This window comes from Lampetra planeri, chromosome 31, assembly GCF_965212315.1.
Source record: "Lampetra planeri chromosome 31, kcLamPlan1.2.h2, whole genome shotgun sequence".
Classification (NCBI taxonomy): Eukaryota; Metazoa; Chordata; class Hyperoartia; order Petromyzontiformes; family Petromyzontidae; genus Lampetra; species Lampetra planeri.
The window spans coordinates 10,234,971-10,251,458 of NC_136137.1; the positions used below are offsets into that span (position 1 = coordinate 10,234,971).

The 16,488-nt window shown below is 52.0% G+C and overlaps 1 protein-coding gene across 5 annotated transcripts in view; it reads right to left on the bottom strand.

Moving 5' to 3' along the window:
• Positions 1-551: 551 nt before the first annotated feature.
• The window catches only part of RARB (retinoic acid receptor beta), an 89,106-nt gene continuing 73,169 nt past the window's right edge, over positions 552-16,488 (bottom strand). For 3 of the 5 annotated variants that reach the window (XM_078609260.1, XM_078609264.1, XM_078609261.1), the window contains 5 exons: positions 16,030-16,190; positions 7,451-7,627; positions 3,052-3,256; positions 2,006-2,164; positions 552-1,364 (listed from right to left, as the gene is read on the bottom strand). In XM_078609260.1, coding sequence (XP_078465386.1) covers positions 1,105-1,364; positions 2,006-2,164; positions 3,052-3,256; positions 7,451-7,627; positions 16,030-16,190 — 962 coding nt within the window. In that variant the 3' untranslated portion in view covers positions 552-1,104. Of the gene's footprint in view, positions 1,365-2,005; positions 2,165-3,051; positions 3,257-7,450; positions 7,628-7,949; positions 8,114-16,029; positions 16,191-16,488 lie in introns of all 5 variants that reach the window. The other 2 variants (XM_078609262.1, XM_078609263.1) reach the window with 1 other exon arrangement.

Below are 16,488 nucleotides of genomic sequence, written 5' to 3' on the forward strand. Positions count from 1 at the left end.
CCCCCCCCAACCTTTTTAAAAGTACAACTCATAGATACAAGACATCTGAAAGATTCAATAAAACAGTAGTTTGCGAAACATTTCATTTGATATTTTTTTTTTCATTTTTCAAAATCGGTACAAAAATATTAAAGTGACTTGTGTTTTGGAAACAAAAAAATTATTACTTTCATTTATTTACCGTCGGAACATGAACAAGCAGCCCTCTAAAACTGCAGTAATGTTTCGGCTCAACCTAACTTTGCTTCTCGCACTCATAGCTGAATGTAATACTCTATAAATGCTGGTGTTGACAAAGCTCTTGCCTGTGTGGGTGGGAAAGACCCAGAGGGCGTTTTCACATCCTCCTGTGAACTCGCATTCAGACCTCCCAAACTAATCTGGTTTTCATACAAAATAATTACGCCTTATCTTGTCTACCTATTATGTCCGGTGTAAATGATGTAATCCCAGACTTGTCATTTGCGGCCAATTTGTGTTAATCCACAATAAACATTGCACCTTTAGTGATACTTGAAAAATACATTGAAGAAAAGACATTGGTCAACCAATTGCCCAGATGTATTATTTATTAAAACAAATGCACTATTAACTGAACTTCAGAAGGCATTAGAAAACAATTGTTTAACTAAAGCAGTGCTTTTCATTAAAAAAAGAATGCTCGTAATTTCTTCATGTGTTCAAACTTGGGATATTCAACCATTCTCACTAAATCTTTCCAATGTGACAACTGAATTGGCTCCACACGTTTGCTGCTGCTGCAAGATGTGAAATTGAGCAACAGTACAAACATCACCTTCATGTGCACATTTACATTGCTGGAAAACACTTCCTGGAGCAGTCTTCTGCAACGCATCTCCCAGTGGCCAAAATCCCAACGATGAACCCGTTTTTTTAATGACGGGATTTTGAAAAAGTTCACACTCGTAAAACGTTCTTAATTATATGGAGCCGTTGGCTCAAACAATTAACAGTCTTATAAAACAACGCTTTTTTTTCCTCTCCTTTTGAATCGACCTTGAAAAGTTTCGCTCGCGTGCGACAGAAAGGTCAACTTCCTGCACGAGTCCAATTGCTTGTGGCTCTTCACCGTCGCGCGGAGCATCAGTTGCCGGCCACGGGAGGGGTCTGCGAGATCTTGGAGCTTGTCTTCTGCGCGAGCGCCAGTCCTTTCCCGTGCGGCGCGACGTGCGCCGGCTCGGGCGTGCCGGCCGTGGGCGGCGTGGCCTCGGGTGTGCCGGGGCTCGAGCTTCCGCTGGTCGTGCACCCCGCCTCCGAGCCGTACGAATTTTCCAGCATCTCCTGGATGAGGGGAGGCATGGAGCCCGGAATCTCCATCTTCAGCGTGATCACCCGCTCCGTACCTGCCGGGGCACAAGCGAGAGAGCGGGCGCAACGGGCGGTTCGGATGGATAGCGACGTTGGGGGTGGGGGGGGGGTGATGATGCCTGTGGCGCCGCGGCAACTTTGCGCAGCATGTGGGCATAGGACCACCCCTGTTGTGCATTACGACCGTTCCGAGACATCTGCGAGTTGCAGGGTGGGTGTGCCGTTCACCGCTGAATCACAGAACGCCCAAGCGGTTAGCATTCGTTTTATTTAGGCTTAGTGCCATTGTTTTAAAAGACATTGTAATCACCGCAAAGAACTGTAACGACACGACCGCACTCTAACAGCAAACACCAAACTGCCACACGCCCTCCCGCATGGCCTTGTGGGAGCCTCGATATCGATAGAGTTAATTAATTTTAGTTTTTTTTCTGGGTCATCGGAACAGGTTGACAGCTCACACTAAGCGGGGCTATGGCATGGCCGAAGATGGCAAAATCCTGTGGCCATTTGTATCAAATGCTCAAACTGATATTTCTCTTAGGTTTGACCATTTCAAGATGGCTCACACTTGAACCATAACTGAAGGAGTGTTTGACACAACACCCGTTCTACGGACCGAACTTCCACCTGCTCAGCCGGTGGTGGCCGTGCCGCTTTGTGACGGCGAGCTCACCCTTGGCACTGATGCCGCGTAGGTCGGTGATCTTCATGAGGAGCTTGGGGAACATGTGTGGCTTGTCGGGTCGCCGCCGGCGCACGTACACCTTCATGGCTTCCAGCAGCGGCTCCTGTAGCCGCTCCACCTTCTCTGGCTCCTCCAGGTCCTGCCGGTCTGCGCGCACAAAAGACAAAGATCCCCCATATAGCATTAACAGACTGTTGGGGCAAGTGCTGTCAGCGAGCACCCATCCAGGCCAGCACGGCACACAAGCGGGTGGGTGGCTAGCACCACGCCCGGGCCGCCTTCGTCTCCCAAGTGGCGATGTTTACACACTTAACCAGGTGCTCATTTGAGGCCGAGACGACCTAGGGGAGGCCCAGGACCGGTTCAGATATTCGTCACCGATGTTGGCTGTGAGTAGGAATCGAACTCCGGTCGCCTGGTTCATAGCGCAGTCCGCTTACCGCTGCGCCACCCTTTCCCAAGTGCTTTTATCGAGCACCGATTAAGGCTGACACAGCACATGAGTGGGTGGGTGGCCAGCGCCACGTCTAGCCGCCTTTGTCTCCCCAGTGCTGATAATTAATGTGTGCTAGGTGTTCATTTAAGACCCAATCGACCTAGGGAGAGGCCCTGATCCAGTTTCAGATATCTGTCACCGATTTTGGCTGTGAAAGGGAATCAAACTGGGGTCACCGGGTTCATAGGACAGTGCGCCAACTACGATACTCCCCATGCATGCACATACTGTACACTTGCGCACGCATGTAAGGTCACACACAAAGATCCACCGAATAGCCTTAACGGACTGTTAGGGCAAGTGCTGTTCGCAAGCACCTATGAAGGCCGGCATGGCACACGAGCCAGCACCACGCCCGGTTGCCTTTGTATCCCCAGTGGCGATGTTTACACACACTGCACCAGGTACTCATTTGAGGCTGAGTCGACCTAGGGGAGGCCCAGGACCGGTTCGAATAATCGGCACTGGTGTTGGTTGCCATGAGCGGGAACGGCTACACTGCACGAAAGGCCACGCTGTGGCCAGGGTCTGCCGGCACCTCCAGAGATGAGGCAGATGGCGGCGAGCAGGCCAGCCTCCGTGTCGTCCACACTCAGGGGCAGCAGCTGGTTGGCAAAGGTGAACACGAGGTCGGTGAGCGGCCCGAAGCCCGCGTTGTGCATCTGCGTGCGGTTAAGCGTCAGGCCGTCTGAGAACGTCATCGTGTCCTGCTCCGGGGTGTAGCGCGTGCAGATCCGCAGGATCTGGGGGGGGACGGATGCCAAGGCGGAGAGAGAGAGACAGACACACTTGGCTGCAGTGTTGCCACTAAAGAACATCCGGGTTTAAAGTACCTCAAGAATCAACGGTTCACGCTGAATCGAATCGGCACATTTCACGGCAGATCCAAGTTCGTAAACGGATATTCATATTTTCGGCATGAAATTGTGGAAACGCCGATCGGATTGCACGACCTGGAGAGCAGTGAACCGCTGGGAACTCCGATATTTCAACGGAGGCATTGAAGCAACCCACCGTAGAGCAAACTGAAGCCTTCTTCCCGCTAACTTATCTGAGGGCAGACCTAGAAATTGCTCTTCATCCAGACAAAAGCCAGAGAGTGCTGCCACCAAGGCGAAGAGTTTATGAACTTGTTAGGGTCAGCGGCGAGCGTGGCGCTGGCTCGCTGACGCGCTCACCGCCATGGATGACGCGGCCTGCAAATCCTCAATCTCTTAATCGATTAACAATTATTTCGGTTAAAAGATACATTGTTAAGAATTCTCCCGTATTCACGCAGTAACCTTTCTCGCTGAGCCGGTCTCAATAAACCCATTTTTTAAACGTGCACTTTGGAAAGGTGAATCGTTTGCTGTTTTTGTTGTTGTTGAACTCCTCATCCTCGCGCGGAAGGACAAAACGCACTTGAAGGTAAATCAACCGTAATATGAAGATGAGTAACGAGGGAAAGTGTTAACCGGACACTGGCATGGTGGAGGCACCGGCGGCCTCCATCGTTCGCTGGCCCCCCCAACCTTTCGACAAGGCCCGCCACCCCAGCCGTGTCCGCGACTCGGACGACGCCGATGATTTTAAGCCGTGACTGAAAGCTTAACGTCCTACGCCATCGCTGGGCTCGGTGCAATGTCGTTTATTCATTTACGGAAACTCGACTCTTCACGTGAAGAGCGCTTTGTGATTTTTCAAAGCAAGGTACTCTACATTAATACAGTAGCCCCTCGTTTAACGTTTTCAATCCGTTCCCCCAAAAACTACTGTGGACCAACATAACTGTTAATCGATTTCACTTATAAGTTGAGAACTGTTTCCACTGCCAAAACAGAAAACGTGACAATGTAAACAAAGCCAGTCGAGCTCTAAACGATAATAAATGGGCGTCGCTGATTGGCTGAGGGCATGGCTCAGCCCCACTTACGAGCACTCGGATTGGCCGAAATTGACGCCCGCGTGCATAATGTAACAATCCCGTTAATCAAAATGTTAACGTTAAACGATAACCGAAAAACCGTTTACAACTGTCACTATTAACCGAGGGACTAGTGTAATGTATTATTATTAACTCTTAAACAGCACAGAGGAATTTATGTAAAATACAGCAGTCAATTTTTAGTCATAAATGGTTTATATTTAGTCTGTCGATTTTTTTTGGGGTGAAAATTTTCACGTGGAATTTTCCAATTTACTCTGATTCTGTATATAGCACGTTAAGACAACGCAATGGAGGAATTCGCTTTTTAATAAAAAAAAAATAACGTTCAATAATTGGGCCATTTTGGCTAAAATCGACGTAGGTTAGTATGTCGATTTATTTTGCGTGAGACTTTTAATGTGGAATTTTCCAAATCCCTTCAATATACAGCAGTGTGAGCCTAAGCATAATGGAGGAATTCACTTTAATTGAAAAATAAAGCCAAAGAAATCACCCATATTTAGTCAAAATAAAATAGATATGTTGATTTTCTTTGGGTGATAAACTGAATATGGATTTTCCCAATTTTCTTAAAATACAAAGCACAGTAAGCCTAAACGCAGTGGTGTATTTTGAGCGCAAAAACGACATTTAGATTCAACTAAAAAATAATTGGTATTTATTGATAAAGATTGTGAAGAGAAGGATGAGTAAGAGATCAAATTAAATTTTTAAAAAACATTGCAACGAAATAAAGCAACGGAAATCATAATTTAACAGACTAGTTTGGCCCAACGTGTCATTCAAGGACGAATATGGATGCTATGCCCTGGGCAGAAAGACATCTATTTAATAAGCAGACAACAAGCAAGGCGCTGCAGAGGAGACACATCGTATTGGATAACTGATGATACAGAACACTGCGAGCGCTATTGGAAACTGAAAACTGGGCCGCAGTGCCCATGCGCGGAGTAAATCAGGACACAAGCAACGGTTCAGTGCAATTGAAACCGAGCCGATGTGGAAAACAGAGATGGTGGTGTTTGGCGGTGCGGCAAAGTTGCCTTCACCTTTGTTGTGGCTTTTCTACGACGCATATTTCCGAGTTTGCATTCCCACTTTACCTTCCTTCAGTGTTAATAATAATCCGGAGCCACTGACACATCAACTCAACACAGGTCCTCTCGCCCCATAAACACCAGCAGCGTCCAATCTCCCCAAAACGAGTAAGATGAATTGACTGCCAGATCGCTCGATATTTAAAGGCAGACAGATGGGCTGTCAGCCACGCACTGTTTTAAGTTATCCAATCCATCACGGGCGGTGAAGAGATCTCTTTGAGTCAAGGCCAAGGCAAGGTCAGGCCCCTGACAGAATGTTATAGCTAGGCCTCACTTCAAAGCTGCCCTTCAGTGTTTCGCAGCCGCCGCGGCCTTGCGCTACGTTGGAAAAAAAAAAAAAAAGCTCATTAAAATTAAGGTCTGTCCGAGGGCGACACACGGACGACAGCCGTGTGGCATTACGGGACTGTCACTCCTCATGCCGAGGGACACAACGAAGGAGCGACCCGTCCGCCGCGGTGATCTGCCTGCCACGACGCACGCGGCTTTGTTGAAGTGCTTGGCGGCGCCGAAACCCCTCGTCGCTTGCCCCTTGTCGTTTTTAATTTAACGTTGATTAAGGTTTTTTTTTTTTACGCGCCTCGAAAAACATTTTAATTGGAACATTTTGGCGTGAAACGCCGTTTGCCGACATCTCTTCTCCAATTATTTGGATTCGTAAACGAGGAGAAACGGTGGCGTTGAACCGCTCAAGGCAGTGAACTCGGCAAGACAAACCCCAGAGCACAATTGGCACTGTGACCGCAAAAGAACCTCTCTCCCTCTCTCGCGGCAGGGTAGGCAATCGTTTGCAGTTCCCCCCCTTCCTTCGGATTCCTGCCCCCTTCAGCAAAAAAAAACAAAGCGGGGAAAAAGGGAAAATCGTGAAAAACCAGGAGGCACCTACGCCCGCACCAAACCCACCCCCCGATCTCCCGAGAGAATACGCTCCAGCCAGCTCCACGGAAGTTCTTTGGATGCCACGAGGAGGTACGGGAGATGGACAAAGGTTAAAAGCTCAAGAGGGGGGTTGCAGCTGAAGTCGTGGTTATGTTCTAATGGAGAGGATGTCGGTGGGGGTCGAGGCGATGGGCAGCAGGGTTAGAGCATTAAGCTGCCTTGTGTGCGCCTATGAGACACGGCCACCTTGGCTGACGATAATCATGCTTCTCTGCACAATTTTACGATTTTTGTTGCATTTTCCACGTTTCCGGTCCATATTCCACAGCAGGTCAATCCTCTAGGCGCATTGGCACGTTGCATTAACATTAGTAGCTTCAGATTTCTGAAAATGTCAACCTGCTCTCGTCTGCCGTATCATTATTGTTATTTTAATCCCAATTCACTTTCAATAACTGCTGTAGACATACACACGGACTCGGACACATTGACCACGAGCTTTCTTTCAAAACATTTTCTACAGTATTTATTTGTACGCTAATTTCGTTTTGATAATGTTCACCTTGAGCCTAACTTAATAAATCCTTCTTTATTTATGTTTCTTATATAATTTCCTCATGTTGTCATGGTGACGATATCATCAGCAACGCCACAGTGGTGAGATGTTAACTAACTCGCCTGGTATACAGGAGGTCGTGGGTTCAATCCCAACCCTGATGCCTGTGTATTTGAAGTTTGCATGCTCTCCCCGTGGTCGCGTGGATTTTTATCCAGGTCCCCCGGCTTATCCCCCCACATTTAAAAACACGAGTTTAAGAGTATTTGGCTGCTGTAAATATCACACGATAAGCCACTTCGTTTGTAGCCAGGTCGCTGCTGAAAAAGAGCTACATAGCTCAGTGGGCCTTACCTGGTTGAAATAAAAAAAATAGTTGTTAACAGTTAGTTAGCAAACACGAGAGAGTGCCGAGTGCAAAGCTGCACGGCCGCGGCGGCAGTGCCGCCACCATCGCCCGTGGCGCTCTCACCAGGATGTCGAGGCAGGCGGCCTTCAGCAGCGTGATCTGGTCAGCGATGGAGAGGTTGACGAACCCGGGCAGGCGCTTGGCGAACTCCACGATCTTGATGATGCACTTGGTGGCCAGCTCGCTGAACTTGTCCCACAGGCCCAGGTCCAGCTGCACACGGTGGTCGGCGCTCGAGTTCTGCGGACGCCACGACGTCAGCGGTCAGCGGGCGGCGGGTGGGCGACGACACTCAAGCCCCTCGCTCAGCACTCGCGAGAGACTCAGACCGCTAGTGAAGGACTCGGGGAAAGAACCGACTCAAGTTTGTCCTTCCCCCCCAGCGCCGCCGATTAGCACGGTTGGCTATGTACGGTGCAAAAAAAGCTCAACGTACTTAGATACGTACAAGAGGTCACCACGAACAATGCTGCTGATGCCACCAGGCTGTGCCATCGCTTTACTTCTGATATATCACTCGGTTGTAATGCATTCGACGTTCAGCCACCAAGGTCTGTCTCACCATCTGCCGACCTCTGGGTGTCACTGCAATGCCGGCCTGGGTAACCTGTCCTCCTCCGTCCTGCATCTGCATCACGCCCATTGCAACCTCCTCTTCCTGATTTAATCTCCGACACTTGCCTTGCGCGTGGTTTAATGTTGAACTGCCAAGTTGCTTACAGTTTCCTGGAACGATGGAACAATTCATCCCCTGGTGATTCAATGAACTGCCAAGATACGGGGGTTCAGATCTGATTCAAGAATCTTGGTTTTTTTTGCAATGCTACAAATGCAGCGCCTACTATTTACTATTGGTTACTCTTTGTCTGTTTTACCAGGTAAGCCACATTGAGAAGGTCAATGAAGTGGCTTATCGCGTGGAAATTTATAGCAGCCAAATACTCTAACATGAATGTTGATTAAAAAAAAAATGTGGAAGGAAAAACCGGAGGACCCGGGAGAAAAATCCACGCGACCACGGGGAAAACACAAACTCCAAATGTACAGGCGTCAGGGTCGGAATCAAACTCATGACCTCCGAGGTAGTTAACATCTCATCACCATGGCACCACTTTAGAGCCCACAGGGTTACTTTATCAAGTGCAGATAAAAAATATAAACTTGATTCTGACACACACGAATGAATGCATCGTAACAGGCATACTATTTTACCATGAAATTCCTAACACCCTCCACCCGCACCAACATTCAAAGGCCGAAAGTTTACGCAACATAAGCTACACATTTCAACTCACGGTTGGTCATTCTGCTTCACCCTTTCCCATCAGTGTATGTCATTCCATTCCCATGACGTAAGTGTATGTCATTGGAACAGAAAGCTGGAGAAAAAGTAAAATAAAATCATAAGAGTGCGGTCGTGTCACTACAGTTCTCTGCGATGAGTACAATGCCATTAAGAAGAAGGGCGCTACTACGCCTCTCAAAATAAAATGAACGCGAATCGCTTGCGCATTCCAACATTCAGTGGTGAACGGGATCTTCCCTGCAACTTGCAAAAGTCTCGGAAGGCAAAAGGGTTAATGTGCAATTTTTCGGCCTAACGCGGGTGTCCGAGGGGAGCAATATAACGACACCCTGCCATGCCACCTCCACGGAAGGTCCCCGTGCGCTCGCCGGCTTAAGAACAACGCGGACGCCGCGGCCCTCTCGTGAGAAGGACTCAAGATGCTGCCACTAAATGACCTTGTCGATCGATTTATGCAAAGTGTGGCCTTAATGTACAACACAAAGGCATCGAGCAAAGTCAAACTTCTCACCCCCCCATGTCCCGACGGCTTCGTTGAAATCAATACGAAAGCAAGGCATTTTTTTACTCGAAACTTTTCCCTATATTTTTTTTTTCCGCCCGTCGCTCCCATCGGGACTCCTTTTCGCAACGCTCCGCCGAGCGAGGCCGCCGCTAATTCTCGGTTACCGAGGGACACCTCGCGCAAACACTTCGCCCCCACGAAGAGCGAGTTGTCCGAAAAGTGGCACCAGCCATTCCAGATAAACGTCAGCCCTGTGAAGCCGCGTCAGAATGTTCAGAGCGATTTCCTTATCGCGATGAAAATGTTGCCAATGCACACGCCCCCCCCCACCCTCCCCCCGTTAAGGCTGCATTACGCGTGGGAGTGCAACACTTTCAGCACAAACTTCAAACGGGTTTATTTGGTTTGTCCCAGGGGCACCGGAGTTGTTCCTCAATAAAAATAGGAGACACATCCTCCGTGTGCCAGCCCTTGGGGGGGTGGGGGCGGGTCGTCGCATCTGTCGCTCCGCGTTTATTACTTGCCTCGGAAAATAGGCCGAAAAAAAAACGTGAATCTCTGGGAAGCGGGACTGCCGAAGCGTACTCGTCACAGAGAGATAAAGCACTCCGCAAAAAAATGTGACCTGTCGCGCCTCTTGCAAATGACACCGTGTGTGTACAACGAATTTAGATTCGCTCGTAGAATCGCAGGATCATGAAAGTTGGCGCCCGCTTGCGAAGGCCTTCATCCAGCAGTGGAGTGGCCATGGCTGACGATGATGATTTATGATGCGACAGGCTGCGATCGAAACCACTACCTTTAATTTTCAAACGGCGATTTTTTCCCCCCTTATTTTATATAAACATCAACCGTGAATGATTGAATTTCAGAGCGTTAGAGCTTTTAAAAGCTTTCTCTGCTTTTGAGACGCACGCCACAACAATGCCACCACTTAAAGTGCTGCATCTTCCACAAAGCCCCAGAGGTACCTCCGTGAAGTCTCACCAGCAACTCCCGATGTATTAACTCTCTCCTCTTGGGCGGACGAACACTCCACGCTGGCTGGCTGTCTGGTGGCGGTGGCCATCCCTTGTTTGTGCACTCGCACGTCCGCGCGCAGAGAAAACAACCTCGGCACCGGCGCGCACCCGGACACGGAATCCCTTCGACCGGCCACCTGGCAGCGTGGGGCGTCTGTCGTGCGCTCGCGCGCGGTACGAATGCGGCGTGTGTGCTCTTGCGCAGTTGGAGGCAGTCGTCCTCCAACAACAACGGAGGGCGGAGGAGCGACGCTCACAACAACGAGCGGAGCGCCGGGTGGCTAAAGCACAGCAAGTTGGCACAGTAGGGGGCACAGGTGGTGCATCAGCCAGTCATCTCGGTCATCTCAGTCAGTCGACCCGTGGCATCTGGGTCTGCCCCGTGACCTCCTGCCGGCGGGCGTTCGACACTTCGCGTGGCCTCAAGGTGCACATAGCCTGGCACATGCGTCATGGTGACTTCACCGCCACTAAGTGGTGAATGGCGGTTGTTGTTGTTGTGTATGATGTACGTGGGTACATGGGTGGGTCGGGGGGGGGGCGTAGCAGTTAGCGCTACGCTGCGTTATGAAGCCGGCGACCCGGGTTTCGATTCCCGCTCACGGCCAACACCAGTGACGATTATCTGAACCGGTCCTGGGAATAACCCTAGGTCAACTCAGCCTGAAATTAGTACCCGGTGCTGTGTGTAAATATCGCCACTGGGAAGAAAAAGGTGGTCGGGCATGGTGCCAGCCACCCACCCCCTCGTGTACCGTGCCGGCCTTCATAGATGCTCTCTAACCAGCCCTTGCTACAACAGTCTGTTAAAGCTATAGCGAAGATTTTCGTCTTTTCTGTATGTAGTGCGCGCCGTGTGTGCGTGATGTGTGCAAGTGGTGCGGGTGTCTGGTTGCGCGTCCTGCACGTGGCGAACGGTGTGCGTGCTGCACGCGATGCACGTCCGTCGCTAGCGGCTGCTCCCCCGCCTCCCCACTCACTCTCTCCCCACTCACTCTCTCCCCACTCACTCTCTCCCCACTCACTCTCTCCCCACTCACTCTCTCCCCACTCACTCTCTCCCCACTCACTCTCTCCCCACCTACGTCCGCCAGCTCCCGCGTTTGCCACTGCGATCCGGTGACCTTTTCAAAGCCACGGGATTGGGAGACAGCGCACTCAGCGTCGCGTGGACGTGCGCGACGGCGCCGCGACCTGCGAGGAAATGTCAAGGAGGGCGGCCGCCGCCGGCTATCGCCCGATCGCCCGAGATCGGCGGTGACGGCGCTGCCGCGACCGCGGCCGGAGACGCGCAGGCAGCTGGCGCCACAGACCGGCTCCGCGCAGTCATCATCATTCTTGTTATTGTTCGCGAGACGATTAACGCGACCGATTCGCGTGCGTTCCGTTTGGGAAAACGCATGGCCGCAAGTGCTGCTCGTCGCGAATCACATCACAGCCACGCGCACCGGTGCGCGTGGCTTTTGCCCTTCGGCAGCGATCGTCGCCGCAGAAATGAGCCTGCAGCTACATCGCCCTGAGCGCAGCCGGCCTCGTCGCATCTGAGACGCGAGGGTCTGAGCTTGGCGAGTAGTCCGCCTGGCAATACAGCAGCTTCGGCTGCAAGGTGGCCAGGCGATGGTAGTAGAGCGATGGATTTTTTTTCATCTATCCGTGTGGAGCTTTTAGCATTCCTGCCTTTTCTCACGATTGAATGGAATTTGGCGAAACACTCTGCGAGCATGTAAGCGGGACTCTGACGTAAAAAAAAAAATTCTCTCGAGACTTGGCGGTGCTTTGCTGCGTAAATATCCGGCATCGTAGTCAGCACTTGGGAGGAAGGCCCGGGATGCGGCACACGCAGCGAATGCGCCAGGGTGCTCGTGCAAGCGCAACTAAGGCCTGCCGCTCACATTACGAGCACAGAGCCGCAATGGCTCCTCATCTCTCTATTTTAAGAACCGACAGAGATAAATCAAAATCACGAGTGGAGAAATGACAAGCGGGGCTTGTGCAAACGCGCAGACCTTCCCGTTGTCATACGAGCACGCCAAACAACTCTTTGCTCGGGGATGCTGCAATCCCGGAAATTTTACAAGCCACCATCACCCCCCCCCCCCCTCAATTTATGGAAATAAATGACGCTATAAATGTTAAAAGGCCTGTCTCGAATCCCTTGTGTACCTCGGAATGCGCCGTGGTAGCAGTAAACGTCGGGCTTTGAAAAAAGCGCTCAGAGGAATTGTGATTCACATGTCACCAGGTCAGCGCCAGGCTCGCACGCGACCCGCGGCCGCCACCGACCCTCGGCATTTATAGCCGCGGAGGCCAGACACCCAGACACTGGGCGGCTTCAAGGGCACTGGCCCGGCGCTTCAAACGGCGGCGGCTGTATGTAGGTCAGAAGGCCCAATCAATACGCATTGACAGTTCAAAGGAAGCGCTGGCATTTATACTTTAAAGATTCCCATTGATGGAGCAAATTTAGAGGACATGAGAGCACTTTTAATATCACTCTTTGACAATTAATTTTATCTTGAAGTGTGTGTGTTTTTTTTTTCTCTCCTTGGAGTGAAATCTTTCGGCTGACTTTCAAATACGAATCGCTCGCCTGCTCGCCTCTGGGTGGAAAGGGCCCAGAGTGCACGGCCGATGATCCCCTCTGTGGCCATCGCGAGGAAACAAGCACGCGCTGTTTACACAGCTTACGTTACGCGGTTTACGCTGAGTGTTTTTTTTTTATCTATGGGATGAAAACCGGAGAACCTGGAGGGAACCCATACAGAAGAGGAGGAGAACATACAAACTTCACACAGAAAGGTGCCGCGGTGGCGAGATGTTCACTACCTCGCCTGGTATGCAGGAGGTCGTGGGTTCGATCCCAACCCCGACACCTGTATATGTGGAGTTTGCATGTTCTCCCCGTGGTGGCGTGGATTTTCTCTGGGTCCTCTGGTTTTTCCCTTTCAGATTTAGAAACATGCTTTTGGAGTATTTGGCTGCTATACATTTCCACGCGATAAGCCAATTTGTTGAACTGTCATTTGTGGCCAGGTCGCTTCTGAAAAGAGATATGTAGCTCAGTGGACCTAACCTGGGAAAATAAAATTGTTCAACTTCTATCAAGTGGTTAAATTTCGATTTTAAGCTTTCGTGACTGCAGGGATTCATATTCTTGGTTCTTTCTGTAAAGTCACGTAGAAGGGAAATAATGAAACGTCGTGAGAATGTTATTGTTTTATTTTTATTATTTCATTATTTCCCTTGTACGTGACTTTACTGTAAAAACCAAGAATACCTATAAAGTGCTCAATGAAACACAACCGTGGAATGTTAGCATGGTGTTCGCAACCCCATGTATTACAGACAAAGGGTGGGGAGGCTGCTGGGGACTTGCAATCCAGAGGTTGCTGGATCAATCTCCCACGCCTCTGTGCACCCAGCGGGTGGGGGGGGGGGCAGGGGGTGGGGTGCACACGGGCACATCAGCGCATAGTGGGGTAAAGTGTGGGTAGTCCCAGCCCTTCCATGACGTTTTGGCCAGTGTAGAAGAGTAGGCCAAATACCCTCTTGAGGAGCTCCTCCATTGGAGGCTCTTCTCCCGGCGGTTGCGTGAGCAGGGCCGCAGGATCAGTGGTGAGGTGGCGCTGCCGACGTACGCCATTGTGGTTTTCGCCGCAGGCGACGAGCGAGCGCCGGATGATTTAGGGGGGGGGCTCCTGACCCACCCCCCCCGGAGGAAGCCGCGCATCCGTCATGCGCACGGTTAACGAGCAACCCCCGCCCACCCCCGTCGGCCGTGATCCTGCGTTGGGCGAAGGCCGTGGATGTCGAGACCAGGGCGCTGGCGGATGCGCTCGGCATTGGTGACCGTTGCTTGCGGGCAGCAGAAACGTCGTGCCGGGCGCACGTGCTCCGTGCTGGTGGATGTGCAGCTGTATCTTTGCCGCTCTCCGTTCGTGACGCGTAGCCGGCGAAGGGCCGTCGCGCCAAACGTGCGACCTACTTGCGACAGCGTTCGCATGAACCGCTCTTGCTGCTGCCAGACTCCGGCGTCTCGAGTGATTTGTTTGATCACGGTAGGGGGGGGGCGACCACGGGGGGCGGCGTCATTCCTGAGAAGGTCGCAGTCCACTTCGAATGTCGACCGCCAACTGAAATGCGTAATTACTACAACTACGCTGATTTACCGATGAAAGCCTCACCAAGTCTCCGATTAGCAGGGCTGGCTACATATGGGTGCGAAAGGAGCTCGACTTACGTACAAGGACTCTTTGTTGTCAGGGAGGACCCTAGAGGGTTTTCGCAGCAGGGGGCGATGTTGCTGTTGTGCTGTAATCCCAATTGAGTCATTTGCAGTGCAATCTTCCGGCATTGGGGATGTTCTTAGTCAACACCGGTTAAGTTGCGTGGGGTATTTTCTTTTTAGCTATGAGATGAAACCGAAGAACCCGGAGGAAACCCACACAGAGCAGTAGGAGAATACACAAACTCCACACAAACTCCACGCAGAAAGGCGCCCTCAACGCGAAGTGAACCGGGGTGCTCCTTGCCGTGAGGCACCAGTGCTACCTCCTGCGCCACGCTGCCGCTATGACTGGCGAGCAGTTCAGGTTTCACATCTGCATTCTGCTCACCTGCTTTCTGTCACGACTAATTACCATTACAACTGACTTTGGTGCCACACCGACGAGATACAAATCCTGAGCCACGAAGTTGATACTTTACTGTAACACGCCGAGAAACCAGCGGCCAATGGATTTACTTCCGTGGGACCCAACGTCGGGGACACGGGGAGGGGGGTGAGAGGCTCGCGAGCCAGCAGTGGAGGCAAGGCCACTGGACGCCACACCGCTCCGTCGCTCCGCCGCAAGTGGCGGGGCCACTGCTGACCTCAGCGCAGGTCACCCACACGGACGCTAGTGCCAGCCAGAGCCGTCCCCTAGGGTACACGCGGCGAATCGGGGCGAACGCCCCAGGCCCCGAGCTTTGGGGGGGCCCCCGCGCTTCGACGTCACCGGTGTCAGATGTCATAGTTCCGTTTTAGTTTGAAGGTGTCGGGGGGGCGGGGGCGCACATTGTGTGCGAGTTGTCCCGGGCCCCACACTCGCCACCCCCACCCCCCTATGGACGGCCCTGGCGAGCGCTACTCGAAATAAACACGTGAATAAATAAGTTTGAAATAAGCGTGTTCCGCTATTATATACTCGCTCATGGCAGCAGCGCAGTATGTCCAGGAGCGAGATGCCAAGTCTGCTGGCCACGAAGTTTGGATGTGTTATTCTGACTCAATATAATTCTCGCTGCAGACAAGTGCCCTATTTTTTTCCCCATCAAATGACAATTCACATCCCAGATTGGAATTCATCAGCAGGGAGGGGCGGCTTCTAGAACGAGCATCAAGTCGACGCGGCGCACGACCCAAGAGCGGCGCCGTGGCTCACGCACAGGGACCAAGCGCCACCCTGGCACCCGCCGCGAAGACGTCTCCCCCCACCGCCCACGCGCAACACTCACGGGAGGAGGCGCGGCCCGAGCGGTCGTACCCGGCCACAGCAGGCACAGGCGCGCCGAGGGCACGGACATTACGCTCTCCAGAACACCCCCCTCGCGATAATAATGCCTGATCCGTATCTACAGCAAAACCTGGGGTCTGAAGCATGTGGCAATAAATCAGCCCGAACGCGGCCGAGTCGAGCGACAGCACCGGGGGAACGGGGACCGCATCACTCGCCACGCCGCGGCCTCACTCGCGCGCACGCACACCGCAGCGCCTGCCGGGCACACGCGCGAACCTCTCGGTCCCCGGCGCACACGTCGCCCGACTCACCATGGTGTACTTCCCCAGCTGGTAGAGCGACGGGAAGGTCTCCTGGTGGGCCTTGTGGACCTTCTCGATGAGGACTTCCATCTCGGCCGGCATGGCCAGGGTCTCCGAGGGCTCCTGCTTGGCCACATCCTTCTTCTTCTTGTTCCGGTCGTTCCGCACGGCTGCCGGGAGGAAGACAGAGGAGCGTCATTCATCGCGATAGAATGTCGTCGGCTCGTCCTACGTTTTGCTCGTGTGAAACGTAGGATGAGGCACGAGTTAAATACGGCTGAGGCCCGCGGCCTCGGCCCCCGCGGCTGATCGCTGAGGTCCTTGCCCCCGTGAGTCACTGCTGAGTGGCGTCGTGGAGATAAAAGGGAGTTCAAAACTATCGCGGTGGCGAAGAAACCGATAAAATGCGTTTCTTTGTTTTTGCTTGAAATGCTATCTCCTACAGGGCCCTTTGCGAAGCAGTAAAAC